Genomic DNA, 26072 nt, shown 5'->3' with positions numbered 1-26072 from the left:
GAAGGAATGTAAACGAATTAATTTATAAATGAAAACGTAAGTGATTTATATAAATGATTGAGTGAGTAAGTGAAATAAACTATTTCACTTTGCGCCGTATGTGCTTGACTGATTGTACAATTTATTACAAACACAAATAAGCTTAATATTAACTAAATTAAAACTGCATTGAATATTAGGAGGTCTCAATAAATATTTAAAATGTCAATAACAAGAACTTTATCATTTTATAGTATCAAATATAATTTTTGACTTGCAACAAAATATTACAATATCAGTATCATTTTTTAAAAATTGCCTGTATAATCAAATGCTTTAATCTTCGGCAGCATTTTTTTCCTGACAGGAATAGATTACATATGGGACTACATAGTTAAAATAATACCAGATAGGTGGAGTTAAAGCAGATTAAATATTTTGTTATTTCACTTTGCCCCGCTATTTCACTTCGCCCCATGTCCCCTAATTAACAATAAATGTATGCATTTTGAAACATAAAATGTAAACACCATGCACCTCTAATTTTTAGTTTTTCTTTGCATCAAAATGCAATCATGCGGAGATATCAAAATTGAAACATAAGAATAATAGTATACATTAATAATATCAATACACCACTTTTAAGCATTTATCAAACAAATTTTACACCCTTCTAGTGGATATAAAGTCTACGGGCCTAAAATACATTGAACTGAAATTTCAGTGAAATTTTATGCTTCAAACTCATCAAATTTTGAGCAAATTCAAAAGCATGTTTTCATGTTTTATTTGCTGCTACATGTTTTATTTGCATACAATAGTTACAATTGCTCATGTTTTATTTGCATACAATAGGGAAAGCTACTTTTATTAGCAATCATTCGCCAAACAGGGAACGAGAGAGTCAGAGGGCAAAGGTAAACATTGGCGAAATTTTGGAAACAGTTGGCGTCGCTTCCAGGCTGCCAGTCACATTGTGGGCTATTAATTATCCATTTCTTTTTTCTTTCTGCATCTGCTGGAAATCTGAAGAGCTGAAATCCTTTTTTGGAGCTGTTTGCACAATTAACAGCCGAACAACCACCCATTTGACTCAATTTAACACATGCTAAAGAAATGTAAACATCAGCAGCAATGCTATCGCTACTAAGCACTGGATCAAGTTTGCTCCAAAATGGTGGATGCGTTGGCTCCTCCACTGTAGGGGCCTTACCTCATGCAGATGGACCCCTCTTAATTGGCAGTTTGCAAATTCCATAGCAAATGTGAGTAGACAGTACAGTACTCATAGACTTAAAATTAAACGTCCAGTCAAACTTTACTGAAATCATGTGATGCATTATTGCCTGTAGGATATTTTAAACTGTCTTTACTTAAGACATAATAACAGCAATTACAGCCTAAATATGATCAACACTCATACTGGAGTGTAACTAGTGTATTTTCCTAGAACAGGAAGAGGTTGGAATGGAACACAGAAGTTGATATGATATGTAATATTGTTTGAAGTATGAGACTATATAAAATTAGCAAATGAATGAAAATGGAAATTCTTTATTTTGAAAAACTCTGGGAGGGGGGGGGGGGACATGATGACAACAGCAATATAACCAATTCGGCAAGACATCATTGCAACTTACGACATGGTTCTACTATGTAATGAATTTTCCCTTGTTTTAAGGCACTATAAACAGTTTATCTTTACTAATAATAAAGCTGAAAGTCTGTTTGGATATCGGGATCTCTCTCTGCCTGGATCTCTGTGACGCGCATAGCGCCTAGATTGTTTGGCCGATTTTTCATGAAATTTGGCACAAAATTAGTTTGTAGCATGGGGGGTTGCACCACAAAGTGATTTTTCGAAAATTTGATTTTATTCTTTTTTCTATTCCAATTTTAAGAACATTTTACCAAGCAAATTATCATAACGCGGACGAACAAATTTCCGTAACATGGACTAGCAAGTTACCACAAATTGGACGAGCAAACTACCATATGCGACCATGGGCAAGCAAATTAACATAGCAAATTGGAGAGAAATTCATCACCCATTATTTGTAAATATACAAGCGAACCAAATGACCTTTTAATTTTCTACTACAGGCAAAGCCGTGAGGGTATCGCTAGTTTATAAATAAATTAAGTGTTCTTTCACTGATTTAATGACATGCGGTCACAGTTTGAGAAGCATAAAACACTTCAAAGAAAAAAACAATTACAAAAAAAAAGGCAGCTATTTTATGCATATTTGTTTTTTTTTTTTTTTTTTTTTTTTTGTTTTTTTTTTTTTTTGTTTACTTTGGGCACTAAAAAGGAAGTGTCTCAGACATCCTTTTCAAAAATGTTTCCTATTTTTTAAGCTCAACTGTGTATCAATTAGTATTTTCATAACAAAATTTTTATGTGGCATTTTTACTTTGTTATAAATGATGTAACTGTAGTTTGATAAATAACAATTTGAGTTTGGTATTTTTACAATATATGGCTGATTGTACAAATAATTTAAGATTCAATTAAAGAACATTTTAAACCTTTGAAAGCGAAAAAGTTTCAACAAGTTTAACATGTAAGCTTATTTTTCAAAATAGTAATACACAAAGGAAAACATTTTTAAATGTTTTTTTCATTTTAAATAGTCAGACATACACATAAACATACATATGTATATACATATAAAAATTAAAATTTTAAAATGATCTAAACAAAAAATATCTAGTTATCATTTAGATGTTTTTGTAAAGGCAAACTGTGTAAGTTTTTGGAGAGAATTCTCAGAAAGTTTTGTTTGAGATGTTTTGATCTTTTTTGGTTTTGGTAAACCTTCTTCGGAATCTATCTTCTCTTTTCTTTTTTCTTTCATTTTCGTTGTAAGAGATTTTTCAGAATCTTTGGCTGGATTATTTTCATTGACGTCAGTTCCATTTACAGTTGTAGTGCCATTACACGATTCTTCAGTGTTTCCAGCATATTTCTAAAAGGGAAAAATTATTAAAACATTTTAAATAATTACAGTGGATAATGAAACATACAAGATTTAAAACAAAGTGATTAAGATTCCATATGAATAGTCAATTAAAAAAAAAAATGTTTTGATATAAATCAGGAAGTCACACAGACATTTCATTATAATTCAATAAATCTCTCAAAATATGAACATCCTACACCCCTCCCCCCTTTTTTTCTGTGTAAAATAAAAGTAAAGAGATAGCTGCAATCAGATCTTTGATATTTAGTCTTGTTATGGGTGACAAACCCTATGGTTATAATAATATACACAGTAGTTTGCATTAAAATCTAAGTTGACTGAAAGAGTTGCATTACTTTGGTAGAAATTTAGTTAGAAAGTAGTAATTCTTGAAAAAAATAAGCAAATAAATAAACATTTTAGGCATAATTTATTAAACAAAGAATACCACTGAGAACCATAAAGAGATTCTTCATCTCGGCTTGAACAACAAAAACACACATGCAAAAAAAAAAGTTGTCTGGTCAATTGTGCTCACCAGTGCAAAGAAAGAAAAAGAATGAAACAAATTTTATGTATCCAGGCTCAGCCATGACTTAATACAATGAACTTACACAATTTAACAATATTATAACCAGACATATGAATTTAGAATACAATCCTTCCGATTGGTAAACACAAACTTTTACGTTGGCAGATGATGCATTTAGAGAATGTAAATCGAGAAAAGGGCTGTGTACTAAGTGGTTGAAACAGAAAATTTCAATTTTGTATGTTCTTTTCTTTTTCTTTTTAATGAATAACCATGAAAATTGAAGAATGCACAACTGTCTACTGATATAACTTTCAAAAACTTAAAAAATGCCTCACTTTTCTTTTATCCCTTAAAACTGCAATCCATTTTAAAGAAATTCAAATCTGAGAAATATTTAAAGCCATCATTGAGTCCTCACTACTGCCAAGTTTGAATGATATGTTAAGGGGTCTGTTTGTAAATCCTCAACATTTTTAGTGATGATACAAAGTAATACACTGTGCACTGAAAAGTTTTACTTATTGGCTGAACACAGAACAAAGAATATTACACACACGCTTTAAAGTATACAAGAAGTTCTGTCTAGAACTAGACGAGCCTACTTTCCCGTATACCCATACTACTTTCTAATAGGTGATCAATATTCTCAAAAATAGCTAAAATCGCAAATGTTTTCAAACATAGTTTTAAAATACTTTAAGCTGATTTCTAGGAATAAAATATTCCTCACTCATCTAAAAGAAAATTAGATGCGTAAAAAAACAAATAAAATAGCAGCAACTTTTAAACAAAGCAGCTAATACACTTTTTTCCAATAAAAAAATATTTAACAGCTTTCAAAACGAAAAAATAATAATTAAAATTAATAAGCTCATTAAAATAAATACATCATATCAAAAAAAATAGTTTATTTTTCCCCTGTTGCCAAAAACAATTTTTTAAATGAATTAATGCACTTACCAAGATAAATAAAAACAATAAAATGTCAACTTAAAGAAATACTTTTCATTGTCAAAAAAAAAAGAAAAATCGTCTGCGCATATCTTTATGTAGAAACATAATTGACTTTGAGTTTATCCGCCGAAAACAGAATACCTAAATTAAAACTTTAGCATGAAAATAAAAACAAGTCATATCAACAATAATTATTTAACAGTTAATTAAAACCATAGCTGCGGAGTCGGAGTCAGAGTCTATCTCATTTTGGGATAAAGGAGTCAGAGACGAATATCCAAGAATCGGAGTCAGTCATTTGTCCTCCATGTATAAATCTTTGCCAAAGCTACGAAGTCAGAGTCGAAATCGGGGAGTCGGAGTCAAGTGCCCTTAAATTCTCGGAGTCTGGAGTTTGGCGCCAAGAGCTATTTCCAACAAAATTTCTTTGAAAAAAATCCGTCTTCAAGTACAGAATCTACATTGACTTTCAGTTTCCAATAGGCGCTAATGTTAAGGGTTTGAACAGTTCAAAATTGAACGGAAAATTGTTCAAATCAAAAAGATATTTTATATACAAGTTTTTCATCAAAAGCTTTTTCCTACAAAGTTTGTTTGAAGCAAATTCGCCTCACAGTTCGGAATTGCCTTGGATTTCCTCGTAGGCGCTAATGTTAAGTTTTTTGAATTGTTCAAAATTGAACAAAAAATAGTTTAAATCAAAAAGTGAAATATGGGAATGAGGTGTCCTCGTTGAGATCTTTCGAAAAAAAAAAGTTTGTTCGAATCGGACTATTCATTCAAAAGTTATTAGGGGGGGACCGACAGACAGACATTTTTCCTCATCTCAATACCCTACGTTCCAATTTTTAATTTTTCGATATTTATTTATTTTATTTATTTTTGACTTTTTTTTTTGTTTTTTTGCGATATTTTTAAGATGCATTAAGCCTTCTTTCATGCTTTTTTCTTCTTTTTCTGACTTTCACTGGGAAAGTAGGCTAAAAAATGAACAAATATGTTGTATCAAGCTCTTTTAGATTAGAAAGAGTCTTGACAGAAAGGGTTAGCAGTCAAAATACCTGTTTTTCAGACGCAGGAAGTTCTTTATATAATTTTATTGCTGTTCTAACAAGTTCACTTTCATTAACTTCTGTTGAAGAAGAAGAAGACCGTTGGCTGATTATTTCTTGTCTTTTTTCCTCCAGAAATAGTTTGAATCCAAATTGTGATGATTTTTCTTTTGTATCAGTTTTCTTTTCAATCTTTTTGGATGCAGGTCTTGATTTGAAAGAAATCTATAAATATAATATTTGTATGAATACATCAAGATACACATGGGGGAAAAAATCAAAAATTTTTTTAAAAAATAATGATACAATTAAAAAAAAAGAATTATAAATATCTTGGAGCATTTTGTTGTCCCTTTAAAGTCAACATTGTAATTTAGCACTAGACCCTGATGCTCCTTCTTGGAGGACAATTTTTATTAATGATTCCATGGCTGCCACTGAGTTAATGGTCCTAAAAACAGTCATTTTAGTAGCCTCTCAAACGGAAAAATTGCCTAAAATAGTTTCTCATTATTTTTAAATAGTATTAGCATAAAATTAATAGTCCATGGTATATAAGTGGGATCATCTGGACAGGCGTAGCTCTCTCCAGTTACTCACAAATGGTGCTCTTGACATGGTTTCATACCAATTTTATTTTAATGATGAGAACATTTTATTGTAATGAAAGTTGTGCATATGTTAAAGATATTCATAAAATAATGAAAACACTACAGCCGGTAATTACTTATTTGAAAAGTCTCCAAAAAAAAAGAAACATTTTTTTTCTTACTACTACTAGCGTACTACTTAGCTACGTTTTTGTCTTAAATGAAGCTATTTATCATCTCTACTATTAAGTATACCCATTAAACAGAGCAAAATTTTCGCCCGTTTTCACTATATGATATGATGGATATCAAAATAGTGTGTTAAGAAACCATCTGCTGTATAAAATAAACACAAAATAAAATACCATTAAAATAAGGACAACAGGTTTCAAAAACCTGTATTATTTCAACTAAATTAGGCTAATAAAAATAACTCATCACTAATATCATCACTTTTTCAATATCATGTTTAATATTTTCTTAAAGTTGCAGTCAAAAATTATGGTAAAAAAAGTTTTGTTTTGTTAACCAAAAAATTTTTCTATTTCGTGCCAGGAAGAAGAGTGGTTATTGTTAAATTTTATGGATACTTTCAGTCAGAATGAATGAAAAAGTTAAAAAATATTAAACATAAAATAAAATGCATAAGAGTTCAATGATACTTTTTTTTCTGGAATAGTAGGAGAAATTAATCTCTCCTTCCCACTACTAGATAAAATTTCATCAATTCCACCAGGACTTGCACCCAACTTTGTCTTAAGCTTGGACTCAGCCTATAAAAAATTAAAAATAGTACCAATAAATAAAATAAGTATTATATATAAGCAAAGATTTTACAACAATTTAATAACACTTTCCTTACTAAGATTATAAATGCAAAAGTAACTTAGTTTGTATATATGTTTGTTAATAATGCTTTCATGAATTAACAACTCAACTGATAATCATGTTTTGTATACACATTGTCAGACTAGAATTCCAAGAGTTTTTGTCTAATTTCATAGAAAATCATTAATTTGTGAGTATCTCATCAAAAAAAAAAAAAAAAAAAAGTCACACTTGTTTCATTTTTGAAGGCCCTCAAAAAGCTGCATAATAAGAACTTTACCTAACATTTCAGGGATAACTAGAACACCCCCTAATTCTTCATTTTAAGTTGATTTTATATTCTAAAACAATGATTATCTTTACTTTTAAAGTATTGTTTGTGGTTTCTGTTCACAAAATTGAAATCAAATAAAGTTAAATTTCTGATTTGTAGCGGAAGATATTTTTGTGAAGAAAAGTAAGAAAAAATAAACAGGAAGAGTTATATATTTCTTAATAAAATATCATCTGTGTTGTAATCATAGTTATTTGTGGAAAAATGAGTGAAAACTTTTTTATACATATTCAAATAGAATAATTAATTCAGTTTTAATTTTTTTTTTTGAATACGGACTGTGCTCTTTGCCAGTTTTAATAGTTTGATAGAAACATAATCTTTCTTTTTTTTTGGTGCTGAAAAGGCCTAAATAACATTTTTTTAAAAAGCAGCTAGCAGCATACTTTTCTATTTTCCACAAATCAAAGTAAGTGTCAGCAGGGATGTTCCCATGAGGTATATCCATATACGCCGTACACTCTCAAACATTTTTTTAGACATATTACGTACATGATACATACAGATATTGTGCATAATAGATTACTGAGAATATACCCTCAGAAAAATTGATGGGAACATCACTGAGTGTCAGACTACTGCAACAGTTTTTAATTTACAAAAACATGTTTACTGCTAATACAATATGATTTTAAGTAATTCCTGCATGTTGAGACTGTCAAGAAGCTCAATTGCTCTATCTTAAACAATTCCGCACAGAGATGAACATACTGACATCGAGATTAAAAAAGGATCATTTCAAAATCACTTCAGCAAAGCAGAACTCTGAAGCATCTAAAATTTTTAGCAGATTTTCTTTTGTTTTAAATGTAAAGAAAGTCATAATTCACCTTAAAAGGATTGGACATAGGAGATGCTTTGGGAGTGAGGGACCCATTTTCAGCCACACCATTTTCTTTAATGCCTATTTAAAGGAATGAAAATGAACATGTAGTTATTCATAAGTACATTCATACAAACATGTAGTAATTCAATTATTCTAATTAACTCACACAATAACATACACATGAATTTTATACATTTTTATTCCATGTGACTACTTTGTATAACCATGACTTGTGAAAGACTTGTTAAGTCATTTGTCTCAGCATTTTACTAGACTTGAAATTTATTTTCATATCTGTTTCGATATAACAGTATCTAATATCAATTTATTTCTGACCGAATACTAGATGTTGTTTAGCCGTTTTTTTTTATAAGCAAACTATTAAAGTTTCCTTTTTTTTTACACAAGTCTTGGACAGTAGTTATTTCAATAACTAAACAGTTTTTTTATTGTGGAAAGTTTACTAAAGGATTTTGAGACGAGCAGAAATTTAGACTTTTTTATTTGTAAGATTGTTTCCATGCAAAGACTTCAAAATTCTAATTTTATCTCAATTAATACCATGTTCAATTTACACTTTCACCAGCCATTTTGTACAAGTAAAAAATGGAATGACGTAGAATATGTTTTCTCTGGTAAGTCAGTCAAGTACTAGCGGAAGATTCAGACACAAATTGGGTCCGCTTTGCTGCCCTTTTACAAAATTCTATGTCATTCATTCACTTAACAAAATTCAAATCTGAAAATTAGAGCTTTCACAAAATTTTATTTGTAAAAACAGTTCCTTCATCTCTTTTAAGCTTGATCAATTAGTTTGGAGACAAACCATCAGAAAAAAACCCTCCAGCTTCCAAGTTAATTCCAGGGAAGTCCTTCAAGCACCCCCCCCCCCCCCGGCATGCAAAAACCCCCCTTTCTTGGAGGGCACCCCAACTTTAGATCAAAGGGATTTCTGATTAGATTTGTGATAGCTAAACATAAAATACACCGCCAAGTACTAAGTTACTGAATATAGCTAAACATGCTTAATATAATATGAGAGGATTTTGTTCACAAAAAACTGTATGAAAGAAAAACACCCCCCCCCCCCTTTCCCCCCAAAAAATAATGATAATAGTACTTTTTTCTTAAATAATAGTACTTTATAATGGTTTAGTTTTATCCCACAAAACAAAAGCTCAATTCCCCCCCCCCCCCTTCCAAATGTGGACATCCCCTAAAGTAAAGACCTGCATTAACCCTTAGCTAAGAAAAATTGATCTTGTTCTCAAAGTGGGTATGTGTTCCAAAACAGAAAAGTGCAAAGAATCTAACCTCTGGTGAAAAAAACACATTACAGCACTGTCTTACAACCACACTCCCTTAATCTCCCATCACTATTCCCCATTCTTAACTTTCCAGGAAAAGGGATAAAATACTACACGCAAACGCTTCCAGAACTGGTTCTACTACGAAATTCGCCAAAGAAAAAACATCAACTATGCTCGTAGCGAAATTTCAATTTAAAGTTTTAAAAAATAAATTTTAAGATAACAGTAGCAAATACAAAAGTTTTTTTTACAGAAAATGCAGACATTAAAGGTTTTAAACTAAGGACGTTTGAGATATCACGGTGATCTATAAATTAACTATACATTAGCTTTTATGAGATCAAATATAGAATAGAAATTAATAATAATTGAACATAGATATGTCATAGTTCATAAATTTGTTTCATTTGCTTATTGCAAATGCTATTATTTAGAAGAAAAAACAATAACATTTTTAACTGCAAAGCACATTTTGAACTCAAAAGCAATTATGTAAATATGCTGAATTATTACAATAAACTTAGACTATAAAAATAATCTGACCAAAACTGGAAACTTCTACATCTTCATAAGTTTCTTTAGGAGTTTCATTTCTGGTTCTAAAAAGAGGCTTGGGTCGCAATACTGTATCTTTTTCTTCATGATTAAGATATCTGTTAATGACAACTTTATTTCAGTTTGGATTTAGTTCAAAATAAAAAAAAAATTAAAAAAAAAAAAAAAACAAGTACATAAAATCATAAATGCCACTTGCAAAATTAAAAACAAAATAGGTAAAATTCAGGCTTTCTGGTAATTTTCCTATCATCTGGTAACTCTCCATTATTAGTAAATGCATGGCAATATACACTATCTTGCCATTTGTCACCGAACACCTCATACAAGTCCACGTAAAGCGGGCTCAAACAACATCAAAGCGTGTACGGCCACCATTTGCTGCAATGACAGCTGCAACTCTTTGAGGAAGTCTTTCCACCAAGTGAGGATATGCTGCAACAGGAATCAGGCTCCATTCCTCCTTCAACATGTCGTAGAGCTCAGTCTTATTTCGGGGCCGGGTCGGCCTGACTCTCAGCCGCCGCTCCAACATATCCCAAAGATGCTCGATGGGGTTAAGGTCTGGACTCTGTGCAGGTCAATCAAGTTTTTCCACATCCATGTCTTCGAACCAGGTAGCAATAAAACGTGCGATATGGCATGGTGCATTGTCTTGTTGAAAGAGAAAAGGGCCATTTCCGAAGTATTGCCACAAGGTAGGTAATAACTGCTTGGGTTGGTTAGAACTGCTTGTTACTGCTCGGCATTCATGATTCCATCCACTGCAACAAGTGGACCAAGCCTATACCACGAAAACACGACCATACCATTATCCTGTTCAAGGGGTGTCCGGGGACAAATGGCGAGGTAGTGTAGTTGAAACTGTTGACAAAGTACGTGAGGTGAATTTACCTATCAAAACAATTAATATTTAGTATGGACTCTAGAGTTACATTGTATTCTGAAACAGGGTATCTGCTACATTTAGAGTTTTGAAATCCATGACTTTCCATGACTTCCAGTGGTAACATTCCATGACTTACGAGATGTAATTTTTTCAGAAAAACCTACAATTTCTACAAGAATACCTAAACTAGAGTTTTGTGGGGGAAAATGCTGATCTATGCTTTGGAAAATGGAAATGTCATATAAAAAATTCAATTTCAAGTAAAATATAACGAGCTGAGCTACTATTATAACTAAAAAACAATTAATGTAGCAATGACAAGTGATACACCAAACACATGAAAAAATTATTAAGTTTTAAATTTAAAATTGTTACCAAAAACTACATATATTAATACAAAATTTTTGATTTCTTTTTTCTTTTTTCAGTTTTTACCACATTAAGCAAAAAATTACAATAGGTAAGAATTTACATGTAAACAAGGATGAGGAAAATGAGACGTAATTAATACTACAAATAAAACTGAAAAAAAGTGTTAAAAAGTGAAAGTTTTAAAACTATTTCTATCACTTTTATTTCTACAGTAAAGCACCGCAGGGGTGCTCACCTAGGGGGAGTCATGACACAGACTGCGCCATTGAAATTTTTAGGGGGGGGGGGGGTATTTTTTTCATTTGGGGAGATTCTGCTTTTTTTGGGGGGCGGGTGTCTTTGCAATATTTAGGGGGTGTGCCCTTGCTGTTATGGGGGAGGCACTTCTGAAGCACCGTTTATACGTTTTGGAAGGGAATGGATGAAAAAAGCATACAAATTTTAAAAAATGTGTAATAGATATAGGTTAATGTGTATTAGACTCTGCAGGGATTAATTTAAAAAATGTATAATTGATAAAAATGTATAAAAGAGAAACGTAAAAATGGTGCTTCACTGTGCTTTTAAATTGCAAAACTTACTACATAAATGTATTTATAGGGCTACAAAGATTCATTTTCATTGTGAAAAAGAAGGGAACTTCCAGACTGTAAGCAATAATCACAAAATGAAGCATTTCAACATAAGTTTTACACAATTTAATTTTCTACAAAGGCAAACATTTATCAAAACGAATATTAAGAGTATTGAAGGCACATCATAACATAATAACAGCAAAGCAATGAATATGAAATTTTGTTTACGGGATAGCAGGAGAGCTTCTTATTTCTTCAACTTCATCATATTTCATTGAAAGGAAATCTTCTTCATCTTCTTCTTCTTCACAAACATTAAGTTTCTTATTCATTACTTCACCCAATCGCTCTGCAAGTGCAATCCTATGTCGTTGAGTTGCATATTTTATTGCACCTTGAATTACTATAGGATTAGGCATCAATTCAGCTATGTCTAAAGCTCTGTATTCTCTATCAGTTCTTGTAGCTAGCTAAGGAATAAGATACATTTTATAAATGCCATACTTTTTTTTTTAAATGATAATTTTCAAATAAATTATGAAAAAAATAAATTAAATTTTCAAAAAGAATTTAACACAAAACTACTGAGATCTAGTTTTAAGACCCAATTAATAAGATGTATAAAATAGCATTGGCGCTTATTGAAATTTTTTTATACACATTTACTGGCAATCAATGTGTTAAAAGGAAAGCAGCATCAAGTAAAACATAGTCAAAAAACATGAGAAAAACATCTTTAAAAACAATTTTTGTGTCACTTACTAGCTGCATCGCCCGGCTTGTCATGGTGCACCTTGAAAATAATAGTTATGTCTAGTGACGCGTGTTCAACAATCAAGCAGGAACAAAAAAAAAAAAAAAACAGTAACATTTTGGAGCAGATTGCGGAAAAATAACCCAGAAGTAAACATTTTAAGTCCCCCGATTACAGGAAAAGCCTTTAAAACAAAAGCATAAACTTTATTTGTTCATATTCGAGAAACAAAAATGACAACAGATCTTTGGTTTCAATGATTTTCTTCACCATTACAAATTTTAATAAAAGCATTGTTACAGAAATTTGAGATGAAGCACTGAATAATAATTTGAATAGAGGAAAGCCTTCGAAAAATAGGAATTTTATGTCTAAGAGTCATAATTAATAGTTTTTAATTGAGATCTCTGCTAATTATTATCGGAGGATTATGTTGAATAGCCAAACATAAAAACGGGAAAATTAGGAATCTATCGATACCTGGCTCGATGGTCAGTCTATCGGCGTTCGGGAGAAGTAACTTAGACATACATAGGTACACACGCTCAGTTTTTAATTATATAAGATTTAAAATAACTTCGATGTCAAGTGCAAAGGATTTGTATCTAGAAGTGAAGAAATGTGATGAAAAATGGTTTCATGACAAATATAGAAATGACATCTTGTGTACTAAAAACACAAAAATAGCTAAAACTAATTTGCTAACACAATACTTACAGCAAATAATTTTAGTAGGACATCCATCCATTTCTTTTCCACGCTTTTATGCTCAGATTCAACTTCATACCCTTCTTTCAATAAATTTTCTAAACACTTGTGGGTAAGTGAATACCTTCGATTTTCTTCCTATAAGTAACAAAATAAAAATGAAATTTTAAATGTTGATTAAAAATTGTAGAATAATAGTAACAGATAAATAAAAACAGTGAGTAGAAATAAATTGAGATTCATTGCAAAGAGTTTGTGCTTGATTAAGCATGGTAAAAGAGAACTACTACTTCTTCGTCTAGATTTTTTAAACTTATTTAATGATAAAGATATAATGTAGGGTAATGTGGGGCAAAGTAAAATGGTTAAGATGACTGAGCTTTTTCAAAATGAACAAATTGAAAATTTGTTTAGAAAATTTTAGTACATAAAGAAAAAACATCACATTTCATAATAAAACTTGCATTGAAACATTGTTTTTTATTTTTGGGAGCAAAATTGTTCCTTCAAACAAAATGGAAATTTATATATATATTTTTTTTTTTCACGGGGCAAAGTGAAAAACGAAATATTTTTCAAATGAAACATTATCTTTTTGATTGTGAAAAACATTTTTGAACAAATTAATGAGCAAATAAAAGGATAATTGAATAAATGAAAAGATAATGGAGCTTTAAACTAATAAATTAATTAATACACAAGGGAAAATAAATGAGTGCATTAAATTAGTGAATGAATAAGAAAATAAGTGAATGTAGTAATATCAGAGAATTATTAAATGAAGGAATGTAAATAAATTAGTTAATAAATGAATACATAAGTGATTTAGTAAATGATTGAATGAGTAACGGAAATAAACTAATTTCACTTTGCCTCGCATGCACTTGACTAATAGTGAAAAATATTAATTAAAAATACAAATAAGCTAAATATTAACTAAATGAATACTGCACTAAATATCAGAAGGTCCCAATTAATATTTAAAGTGTTAATAACAAGAACTTTATCATTTAATAATATCAAAATAATTTTTGACTTACAATAAAATATTACAATTTGAGTATCAATTTTTGAAAATTGCTAGTCGAGTCCCGAATTACGCGAGGGATGCATTCCAAGACTCCTTGCGTAAGTTGAAATTTCGTGTTGTGGAAAAATATATGCATAAAATTTTTTTGAAGCATTCTAAATACATTTAGACACTTATCTCTGAAGCATTCCTTAATCATACACTAGTTTCTTGCATAAAGAGAACTGAACTTTTACAGTATTTAAAAAATAAAAAACTACTATTCCACATGAAATACTTTAAAATGAACAAAATGAATAACCAATGGGAAAGAAAGACATAAAATAAAACAGCACGGTACACACAGCATGTAGTAAAATTAAAATGATGCACTATAATAGTACAGTAGATACAGTAACAATCTTTAAGAGTTAAAAAATGAGGATAGTGATGATTTATGCTCCACGATCAGATCGTTATTCTTATCTAATACATTTTTAAATACACTTGCTTCGCCTTTATAACGTTTCAGTTTTGTAGTTGTTCAAGCATATCAAGAATTTTAGCATTTTTTATATTTTTTTTATCAGAAACTTTCTTTTTCTTCCCATCTTCACAAACTTTAGATGACGGTGATACTAAGATGCCATTATTTTTCAACAACTTTTATATTTAGAATGAAAAAAATAAATAAATGAAAGATGCTGTGTGGTTATTTGATACACTAGACTAGTTTGGTGTGGGAACTTTGGCTGTGTATTGGGTAAAGGGGTGTGGATTCACGAAATCAATATTTAGTAGCCAATAACGAAGCTGATACTTCCTTCCAAAAAAAATCATGTTATAGGTGAAAACTTTATGCTAGCTCTAAAATTTGTTACTTGTGAAAAATTCGCTTTATAGACATTTCACACAAGTCGAATCGCGTTGTAGCGGGAGTCGACTGTACTTTGATTTTCAGAGGTAATTTTTTCTTGACTGGAATTGACTACATACAGAGGCTCCCAAAAGTGTTTGTACACCTACGACTTTCAATGAAATAGGCTCTTATCCATTGGTTAGAATTAATATTTCGAAATAGGTATTTTATTACAAGATCTATGATCTATTTTTAGCAAAACTACATGAAAATTTTTAATAAAACATTAAAACTTAATTTTTTAAAAATCAAAAAGTGCCAGAAATTTTATCTCACAAAAGTCTTTGTACACTTTGAAAAAATGTCAAAAAATTAGTAAATAATCTAACTTTTGACTAAGTTATTATTTAGTAGAATATCATACAGTAACAACAACAGCTTTTAAACGTCTGGGAATAGATTTCATTGTTTTTTCTTTCTTTTTTTGTGCAATTTCTGAGTAAGTGTTCAGCTGCACTACGGGTCTTACAGTTTCTAGTTCGCTTTTCGTTTCAATGGTGTATTTTCGTAATCTAGATACCAGATATCTCCAAATATGTTCCATTAAGTTTAAATCTGGCGATTGGAGATATTTCTAAGCTTAAGGAAAAAGCGTAAGCTTACTGTTTTTCGAACGAACAAGAAAATGTCTGCGAGAAGAGGTCCCATTTAATCCAGCTAATCAGAGAACTTGGCGAAGAATTTTAGGCAAAAATTAAACGTAAAATGTTTTATTCAATTCTGCAGAAACTTTTTCAGTTCTGAAATGTGTATTTTTCATGTTTTTTTTAACTGAAAACCTCCGATCACGCTTTGTTAACTTTGCCAGTTAACCTTTTCTTACCTTCTTTTCGACCCGATTCTTGTCTTTAAAGCATTTTATCAAGCACTTCACTATAGAATGATGTAAATTAACGAACTCAGAGACATTTCAAACCAATTTACGGCTACTGTGAGAGGGGAAAAAGTCAAATTCCGATCGTGTTTGTTGTTTTCTATGCATACCTATCATTTTAAAATATTTAAGCAGAATATTAGGGAATAAATACACAAACAATTAAAGGCAAATGACTTTATAGTATCATTACAATGCAAAAATAATTAAAAAAACGCATATGATAATTTTAATTATGACTAGAATTTATTCGAAAAATTTCAGTGTATGATGACTTTTGTGGCGTATTTTTTCTCTGTCTCTTTGTTTTTGGACAAATTTGAAAAATAAAATCTGGCAATATTTTGAAAAAAACTACTGGGTTTTATTCAGAATGGTATAAGAATGGTGTGAAAAAAAAATTGGGCTTCATATTCGAATTCAGTTTTGCATTATTTTGGTTTTACTACAAAATTTCAAGGTGTACGAACACTTTAAGGAGCAACTGTATGTTACTACATAGTTAAAATTTCACCATTTCACTTTGCCCCATATTCCCCTATATAAATTCCACTTTGGACTTTATTTAAGAGACCACTTCACTCATCTCATGAATATCTCTTTTTTCTCCCTCTGAGCTATACAGCTTTGAACAAAAAAGAAGGAGAATGTGGCACAAAGTGAAAGTTTCAAAATGAACGAATTTGTTCTGAAAATGACACAACATAAGGGAATAATGTATTTTGTGATATAGCTTGCATTGAAAATATTATTTTCTATATTTGGCAATAAACTTGTACCTTAAAAAACTGGAAAATGTTCACTTCACAATTACATGAAGCAAAGTGAAAAAAAAAATGTTTTCTCATGAAATACTTTCTATTTTGTTATTAAAAATGTTTTTTTTTAAATAAATGTATAAATAAACAAATAAAAAAATAATTAATTGAACTAAAAGCGAGCAAATAAATGAACTGATTAATTTATATACAAGAAAAAAAAAACGTGTGAATAAAATAATGATTGAAAAAGAAAATAAATGAATGAATAAAAAATTAAAATAAATAAAGGAACATAAACAAATTAATAAATGAATATGTAAGTGATGCAATAAATGCATGAATACATAAATGAAATGAACAATTTCACTCTCTTTGCGTGCACTTGGCAAATTGCATGAAACATTCGAAATCCTAACATGCCTAATATTAAGTAAATAAGTATGGCGTGGATCTCAATATTTAAAATATTAATTACAAAAACTGTACCATTTTATAATAACCAAAATTATTTTTGTAACTTCCAAAATATTACAACATGGGAAGCAAATTTTGAAAATGACTTGTTTAATTATACACCTTGATCTTTAAGACAATTTATTGTTTGACTGGAATAATTTATTTGCTAAAGAACACAATTAAAATATTACTGGATAGTTGGTGATGCAAAGAGAAAATATTTCACCCTCTCATTTTGATCCACTATTTTACTATGCCCCACATTCCACTGCCACAAACATTGTGTGATGCTACACCAACATTATGCTGTTTATTTATTTATTATTTTTTTAAACTTAAAACAACTACCCTGGAAGTGGTTCTTTTGATCTAAGTAGTATTCCAACTAGGAAACTGTAACAATAAAATTTGATTGATCTAATGTACTGTATAACACAAAGATTCTGTGTTATGCACTTTTTCTGCTTTTTAAATTCACTTAAAAAACCTAAATCAAACATAGCAAAAAAAAAAGAGAGAGAGAGCTAAATAATAAACTTACTTCTAATCTACCTTTATCAGTAGTCATTTCACAAAATGGTAGGGAAAATGAAACCACAGACACAGTAGGTTTTGGCAACAAAATTGGGTACCTGGAACCCTTACATAATATACATCTAAAATTAAAAATAAAATTGAAACAAATAAAGTTTAAATCACTCATTTATGTTTATTAATAAAAAGCAACTGGCAAAATATTTTAATGTGTTTTAAAACTTTAACTCAATTATTATTCTTATTACCTTTTACCTTATTTCTAAATTCATGATTCCCAAGTTTCAAGCAATGATTTTTTTCAGCCCTCACACACACACTCCAAAAAGTAAATGTGAACACTTTGATGTAATTATAAATATTTTGCAAACACTTTCAGACAACTATACCTCACATCTCAGTAGGATTAGTTAAATGAAGTGGCCATAACAAATTCATGTGTAAGCAAAATTCTTTTATAGATACTTGTATAATTACACCATTATAAGCAAACAAATACATAGCATAAAGAGCAGTGCAAACAAATACACAAGATAAAGAGACTGAAAATACCTGATTTCTTGCTTTATTTCTGAAAGTCCAATAACAAAATAATTGTCTGACTTTCCTTTTAACTGAGGGAGGAAAACAGTTCAAATTAAAAAAAAATATTTTAGAAAGTAAAAACAAGCGTAAATAAACATTACAATCATTTAGAAGAAAGAAACATGATAAATGCATGCAAATAAATATATGGATCACTTTCAGGCAAGAAAAATATTCTATATAATGAATTTATAAGTAAAATACAAGTAACTGTCTAAACACCTGCAATACATAAATAATTATGTTACACAATTTAAAAAAAAAAAAAAAAAAAAAAAACTAGCCAAATTAAGTAAAAAACAAAAACAAGTCTGTTATTGGTATCATATCAGGGGTTGATCCAGGTATTTGCTTTTAGATCCGCATTTTGTGAACATTTTTGTAAACTTCCTTCTTTTTCTGGTTAAAAAAAGGAAAAAGAACTACAGTGAAAAACGTTTAACAGGAAACTAAAGGGGGTCTATAATGGATTTTTTTCATGTCAAAAGGTTTGTATTGAATAGAATAGAATACCGTTTGGGTCATTACACCATTTCCTGTTGATGGATTTTTGACGTCAAGCATTTTCGTGTTAAACGTATTTCACTGTATTTTTTGGGAATCTCTAATGACTTGGAAGCTGGAAGGATTTTTTTACCGATGGTTGACTTTCAGACAAGTTAATGGAGCTTAAAATTTGCATATGAATCAACCTCTGCATATTAATACATTTCTTTCAAAATTTTCTGATTTTTTCTTTCTTGTAATGCTGTTTTTGTCAAAATTACTTAACTCTTTAATTTTATAAAGAGCGGGGGGGGGGGGGGGGTCTTGATTTGCTTGTCCCATAAGCACATTACTGAGCTGAAATTCTTCTTTTCTTGCTAAGCTCACACAGGGCCGCGCCATCCCTATTTGCAAGGTTGTGCGGCCCACGACAGTGCCAGAGTCGAAAAGGTGCCGAGTTCTACCTATTAAAAATGTTCCAAATAGGGGGAAAAATCTCCAAACATAAAAATAAAATTGATTTTTTTAATATTTAAATGGTGGCGGTGAAATTATACTGCACATTAAAATGGAAAAATTATTTCCTTATTTTGTCTAAACGTGCATTTTCTGAAAACACCTGAACTAACTAATGCATACATTAGCATTTTTCCTTCTGATGTGAAGCCGTGAATGCTTTCTCGGTATGTCTCTAGTTAAAGATACAAGGCGCAACAAATTTGCCATTCCCCATTTTGTTGACTGAAATCGAAAAAACTTCCGAGAAATGAAGTAAAAATGTGCAGTGTTCCAGAATGAAATACTTGCCGTTTTCCGATTTTTAGGTAAACGGAAAACGGGAGGATTAATTATTCATGTTTTTTACTTTAACGGTTTAAGATGTATAATATGTCAATAAAGGATAGGGATGCGCCTCGCCCTGAAACTGAAAGTGATACTCGAAAATGATTTAAGTGCAAATGAATTTTTTTTATGAGTAGCATTAATTAATTAATGAAGATTTTAAACTCCTGTATTTTCCCCCGTGAAATGTTTTATGATATTCTTAATTACTTAAATACGAAAATGTAGAAAGATTTCATTTTTAATGTGAAGATCTTCACATTTCAGCTTATAAAATGTGGAGGCAAAATCTTAGTTCTTTTTAAAATGAATTTTTGAATTAAAAATTTCCATGTTGCAGATTATTGGTCAGCTAATTACGTCCCAACTACATTTCTCTTTCTTTCATTCCCTCTTTTTTCACCTTTTTTAATCCGTATTCAAATGCGAAAGTTTTAAAAATGCCAAACTCTGGATGTTCCCCACCTCCCTAAAAAAAAATCTTCTCAATTTGAGGAGAACCTCCAAAAATTGTGCTCTAACAACATTGAAGATAGTCTAAGATTGCGTTTTTGGGTTGCGTCGATCAAGCTTGGCGCGGGCCTGAGCTCACATGACCAGCAGTTTTCAAGTCGCGTTCTGGCAAATATTCGATCAACAAAACAGTCAACATTTTTTTTTTTTGGGGGGGGGGGGATGATAAGGGCAAAAACCAGAAACACTGTTAATGTGAAATTTTTAAAAACTTGTATATAACTAATCAGGAAATTTTTTTTTTTGAAAAGTGTGGATCGATTCTATAATATTATTTATATCTTATGAATAATGAGTTTGTCATATTATTCTAAAAATATACAATTGAATTAAATGTTTGAAAACTATAACGTGTTATTAAATTCGTTTTAGGCGAAATGCAAAGATTATATAATATATAAAAATGAAATGTAAGGAAACATAAAAACATACATTTTGATTAACATTTGCTATAGGTGTCCATTTTACTCCCCAACGAGTATTGAAAAGAGAAACCACACCGCATGTGTCTGCAATGGTAAGATGTCCTTCATCTGAATATCTGTAAAGATGATATTTTAGATTTGTTTTAATAGAAAAATTACAACTAACAGGAAAATTAAAAAAAAAAAAAAAAACACTTTAATAAGATACTAAATAAAAGACACTGATATATGTTACTTATGTCTATGTATAAGGTAAGATGGAGGAGGATGCATCACCTGATTAATAGCGTCAACCTCAAAATTATGAGAATCTTTAGCATGAAGGAACTTCTACCATTCATTGAATATGTTACATGAATGCCCAGTGATCAATACCTCTTTTGTTACAGTATCAAACAACTGAAGTCAGCAAACATAATGTGTTTCTATTTAGTTCCAGTTGCAAATAATATACAAGATTTATTTCGATTTAATACTGTAACTAGGCTTTTGTCATACCAAGGGCGAACTTTGCACCTTCTTGAAAGTAAAATCAGAGGCAACTGCATTCCATATTGTGGGGTAAGTGTGATACGTACATCAATCAAATTGAAATTGCAATATAATCAGTTTCAAATAATTAGTAATTTAATAGTAACTATTTAGGAACTATTATAGGAACTTTTATAAGGACTTTAGTTAACAGAAGGTATTAACAGGAGAAAAGCACTCACTAAGTTTTGAAAGTTAGTGTTTTGAGTAAGAGTTACAAATTTATTTAAAATAGCACAAGGCATACTAACCCAAGCCAACATAAAAATGATTTAGGACTAAGAGGAAGCGGATAATCTCTGACGATGCAATGGCCACCTAATTTTACTTCCACAAGCATCAAATTGAAGCACTGGTCACTTTCAATGCCTAAAAAAAGTACATTATTGCGCTATTTTAAACAAATGGAAAAATTAATTTTTTGTGAATTAAAATGTATTCAATAGCTATATTTTCTCACAAAAAGTTCTAAATAAATATAATAAAACAATTTTTGCAAATAGATGCAATTTATGCTATGCTTTTTAACAGAAATATTTATGAAACTATTGCCATTTAAAAAAGTCAGCAACAAAATACCAAACACCAAAAACTATTTAAACCACCGTTGGGGTAAACCTAGAATGGAAGCATTGTAGTGCTGTGATTAGATTATGTCTAGCCTTAACAATGTTGCCAAGTTAGGTTTGCCCCAAATATAGTAAATTCATCAATCAAACATTAATTTTGAATATGTGATTTTTGTAAATTGCAATATCAAATTTTTTGACAAAGTTGCTTTTACTTTTTTCTTTAAAAAAATTAATAAACTGTAAGGTTTCCAACAGAGTTGCTTTTATTTTACAAATCCGATTGTTACATGAATTCAGGGCAGCCAAGAGGGGAGGGGGGCAGCAGGAGCAAAATCCCCGGGGACCGGCCAGAGAGGGGGTCCAGACTCCTCGTTCAAAAGGGAAAAAAACTTTTAAAGTACATCTGCTAACTTTACTTTTTAGTGTTGGAAAAGCAAAATCATCTGTCATTCAACATTTTAGCTCATTATACCACCGTGACAAAAAGCGAGCGCTCCTTCCTTCGCACGCTTTCCTCCTTGAACACAGTTGGGTGACATAACGCTGAGTGATTTAGTTGAGTAACTCGCAAATTCCCCAAACTTCTGCCAAACCTTTTCCAGAAAAAAGTCCCTTGACTTTAGAAACCTATTGTAATACTAAACGTTTTAAATAATTAGATTACATTAATTTCATCAAATGCTTCAGTAACTGTTTCTTTGGTACACCTGGTATGCATTAAGGCAAAGTTTTGCAAATGGCGTTGGCTTAAATTAACTCGGATGCAACTGAATAAAAAATTTTAAATGGGAGTGGTAAAAAGATGAGCATGCAAATCCTCAACTAAAAATAAAATATAGAAAGGCTTGAAAATAATAGTCCACATAAACTTATTAATGTCCAAGTGGTAGAATCCCATAGTAGACAAAAATTAGTGAGTGTTATATAACTAAAAGCAATCAGACTTTGAAACAATAAAAATTCTAGACTGGCACGGAAAAGTGTAATAGCAGCTAAAAAGGATAAATTTTATATCTAATGTGTACATGTTGGCAGGTACAGCTAAAATAAGCTTTGTGAAATCTGAGTGGAAAATCTTTGAAGAATACAATTTAATTCTTCAAAAATAAAATCTGAGTGGTTTTATTTATTTAAATATTAATTACTAAATCACTATTATAACTATTTGAAAATATTTTAAAGTTTTTATTTTATTTATTTATTTTTATTATTAAGTTTAATTCTAAACATTTAAAACAGTTTTTTTTTCATCTGCCAATTTTTGATTTGAACAATAAGGAAAATATTATACAAATAATAATTAATTATATAGTAAGTTTAATTTGAAAAATCTGTAACTGGAAAGTTGTTTGGAATTTTTTTAAAATATGAACATGGAAAACATGACAAAAATATCAATTAATATTACTTACCAATTCCTTTGTGATAAACAATTGCAAGTTGTTTATTTTGAGCTGAACAACAAACCACAGGTCCAGGCAAAGAAAATGCTTCACACTGAACTCCACTTATAGTAAATAAACGGACAAATCGCTTATTTGTTACACAGACAGCGAATCCTTCTCCTAAAGTAATTGCCTAAAAAAGAAAGAGGGCAGAAAGAAAAAAAAAAGATTCTAGTAAAAAATATTCCTTTGATAAAAATCTGTAACTTTATAAAAATTACAAAATAAAAGAGTTATTTAAAAAAATTACTTCAATTTCTTCTTCTTCAGACATTTCTACAATCCATTCCTTAGCAGAGTCCCATGTGCCAAAATGTAAGCATTCAAGTTTGCTGGAAAATTACAGCAATATATTTTTATGATATACAAAAAGCTTTTACATAATTTAAAAAAATCAAACTTCCAGTGGCATATTTACTTCATTCAGAAATCAGATGAACTCATTAATGCTGAAAGAATGTTAGTTTAACTTTAAAATACAATAAAAGTCATCGGTAACAATTGCAATAAATATTAAATAAATCTAATATGCAAGAGTTATAGTTTACTTTCAGTCTCCTAGCATTGAACACGCTTTCTATCTGCCTGTATAAGGCAAGTTTTATCGGTGTAAAAAACCAGAAGTATAAAGCTGATTATATTCAATGTTATTATTATCAGGATTCAAAATATGGTTAAAGGGGACCCACCTTTTAGCTCAGATCTGAGGGTGTGGTGGGGGAGGGAGGTTCTAATTAACTGAATATTACACAAGTTTTATTTTTTTTTAAACTTGTTAATACTAGTACAGCTATATATTAACTTGTGCTTATTTTTATTCAACTGAAGATTTTAAAAATTAAAACACATGACTTTAAAATCAAAGTAACAGAAGTAGTTTTAAATGGGACAAGTAATTCATTAAATGTAAGGATCCAAAAAAATAAATAAAGATCCTAGTTAAATTTTATACAAGTACTTCAACTGCAAGTATCTCGGTTTTTGTTTTCTTAGGAAAAAGATTATTGACATCATGAGTTAGTTGCGGCTCTTGCACTATGGCACCCAGTTTGGTGAATTACACCAGTTTAACCCTCTGGCTCAGGAGCAATAACTTACTGCTAAATACCCAAGCTTTGCCTTCAATTAACAAGTCGAGCCGTACCATGCTGCGGACACTTGCTGATGAGATGAATTTATATTATTTACCAGTTTGTTGGCGCTCTCAGTTTTAATGAGATGACATCTGCCTCCAGCTCGGTTATTCACTATTCCAGACTGAAGAGTTCTAATAAGAACGAAACTACAGTTTCTGGATGTGATAACCTGGCAGTCTAGTATATTGCATGTGGTTCTGGGCCTTAGCCCAGGCTTAGGGATGGTAACTTACTGCTAAACCAGAGGCACAGCGAAGGGGGGGGGGGTGAAAACACCCCCCAGAGCCATTGGTTTTTACATAAATGCAAATTCTAACTACAGTAGTTTATGTATATGAAAGTGCTGTTTTGGTCAAAAAAAACCCCTTCAAAAGGATATTTTGATCAAAAAAGCCCCCCCCCCCCCCCTGGGAGGTTTTTTCATCAAAAAACTTCATCTAGAAGGTATTTTTCATCAAAAGACCCCCTCCAGAAGGTATTTCTGGCTGCTCTAGTGTGCTAAACAAACGTAGAAAACAAATGTCTGAAAATTATATGAATTTCATGTTTACATAGAACAATAAAGTTTTTTCCTGTTTCATTTGTTTATTATTTTTCTGTGTTTGGAGGGGGGGGGAGGGGTTACACCCTAAATTACTGCCCCGGGTGTAGGTATGCGACTGGACTGAGTACTTATTTATATTTTTTCAGCACACATCTTTTCCTTTTTCATTTTTGAAAGACCTTTGAGTAAAGTTTTTTTTTTGCTATCCAAACAAACATTGGTACCAATTAGTTTCGCTTGGTTCTAATGTATATAACTAAAGTGGTAAGAACAGGGGGCCCTCGGGGGGCAACGTGTATAACTATATATATTTCAATACCTTGAACAGTCTTCTAGTTTTGGAGATGCCAACAAAAGAGCTTCAGTTGAAAGAGATGCCATTGTATGGTTTCTTACGTTATCCAGATGTAAAGGGTGATAAACACTGGTGTCATGAAATTCAACATCAACAGAATTTTCTTCTTCAGTGTTGTAGCATCGTACAATTCCAACAGCATTCCAAAGCTATTTTTTGAAAAGATTGAACACAGGGAGATATAAATTACTGGAAATTAATACATACATTGCTATTAAATTGTTATTGTATTATCAACAGAGAGAGAAGAGTATGATCATCTTTCAAAAGAATTTTATGTTTTATTTATTTATTTTTTTACAACATACAGCAGAAACTAAAACAATTTTTAGAATTACTGGAAAAAACATCGTCTTTTCCATCGCCCCCACAAAAAAAAAAAAAGATTTGTTGAGAAAAACATATTTTCAGAGATACCATTATTAATTAAGTGGCGACACAAATACGTACTAATCCTTTGAAGTTCAGAATTTTCCTAAAAATAATGAATTAATAATGTGATAATAAATACTTAAAATTGGAGTTAAAAATAGATAAATTATTAAAGTATAAAATAAAATAAGTGGATTTTAGGTAGTGTAGATTAAAATAACTTCCAAACTTTAAAACAATTGAAATATTTACAGGATGAAAAAGGATTGAAATCTTAAACACGGCATGTGTTTAAGATTTGTGTTTGGCGGAGGAAGTGCTATTTTTAGAGAAAAGCTCATGATATAATCTTTTTAAATAATGATTACTAATCATATCAGAAGTTCACACAATATTTCATTCTATTATTGGCCAGTTAAATAAATAAAGTCAAGATGAAAAAGCGGCACAAAATTTGGACAGTCGCCCTTTCAGAATCAGATGTAA

The 26072-nt window shown here is 30.6% G+C and overlaps 1 protein-coding gene across 1 annotated transcript in view; it reads right to left on the bottom strand.

Moving 5' to 3' along the window:
- Positions 1–2528: 2528 nt before the first annotated feature.
- The window catches only part of LOC129221014 (WD repeat and HMG-box DNA-binding protein 1-like), a 44275-nt gene continuing 20731 nt past the window's right edge, over positions 2529–26072 (bottom strand). Inside the window, exons 13-26 of the mRNA XM_054855449.1 lie at positions 25179–25363; positions 23430–23511; positions 23147–23312; positions 21414–21531; positions 20639–20747; positions 18332–18393; positions 17787–17901; positions 13236–13364; positions 11993–12234; positions 9917–10026; positions 8068–8141; positions 6738–6848; positions 5495–5710; positions 2529–2950 (exon numbers count right to left, since the gene is read on the bottom strand). Coding sequence (XP_054711424.1) covers positions 2699–2950; positions 5495–5710; positions 6738–6848; positions 8068–8141; positions 9917–10026; positions 11993–12234; positions 13236–13364; positions 17787–17901; positions 18332–18393; positions 20639–20747; positions 21414–21531; positions 23147–23312; positions 23430–23511; positions 25179–25363 — 1971 coding nt within the window. The 3' untranslated portion in view covers positions 2529–2698. The remainder of the gene's footprint in view (positions 2951–5494; positions 5711–6737; positions 6849–8067; positions 8142–9916; positions 10027–11992; positions 12235–13235; positions 13365–17786; positions 17902–18331; positions 18394–20638; positions 20748–21413; positions 21532–23146; positions 23313–23429; positions 23512–25178; positions 25364–26072) is intronic.

Source organism: Uloborus diversus, chromosome 4 (genome assembly GCF_026930045.1).
Source record: "Uloborus diversus isolate 005 chromosome 4, Udiv.v.3.1, whole genome shotgun sequence".
In the NCBI taxonomy this organism is placed as follows: Eukaryota; Metazoa; Arthropoda; class Arachnida; order Araneae; family Uloboridae; genus Uloborus; species Uloborus diversus.
The sequence above is the reverse complement of the archived record's forward strand: the minus strand, read 5'-3'. Positions and strand labels throughout refer to the sequence as shown.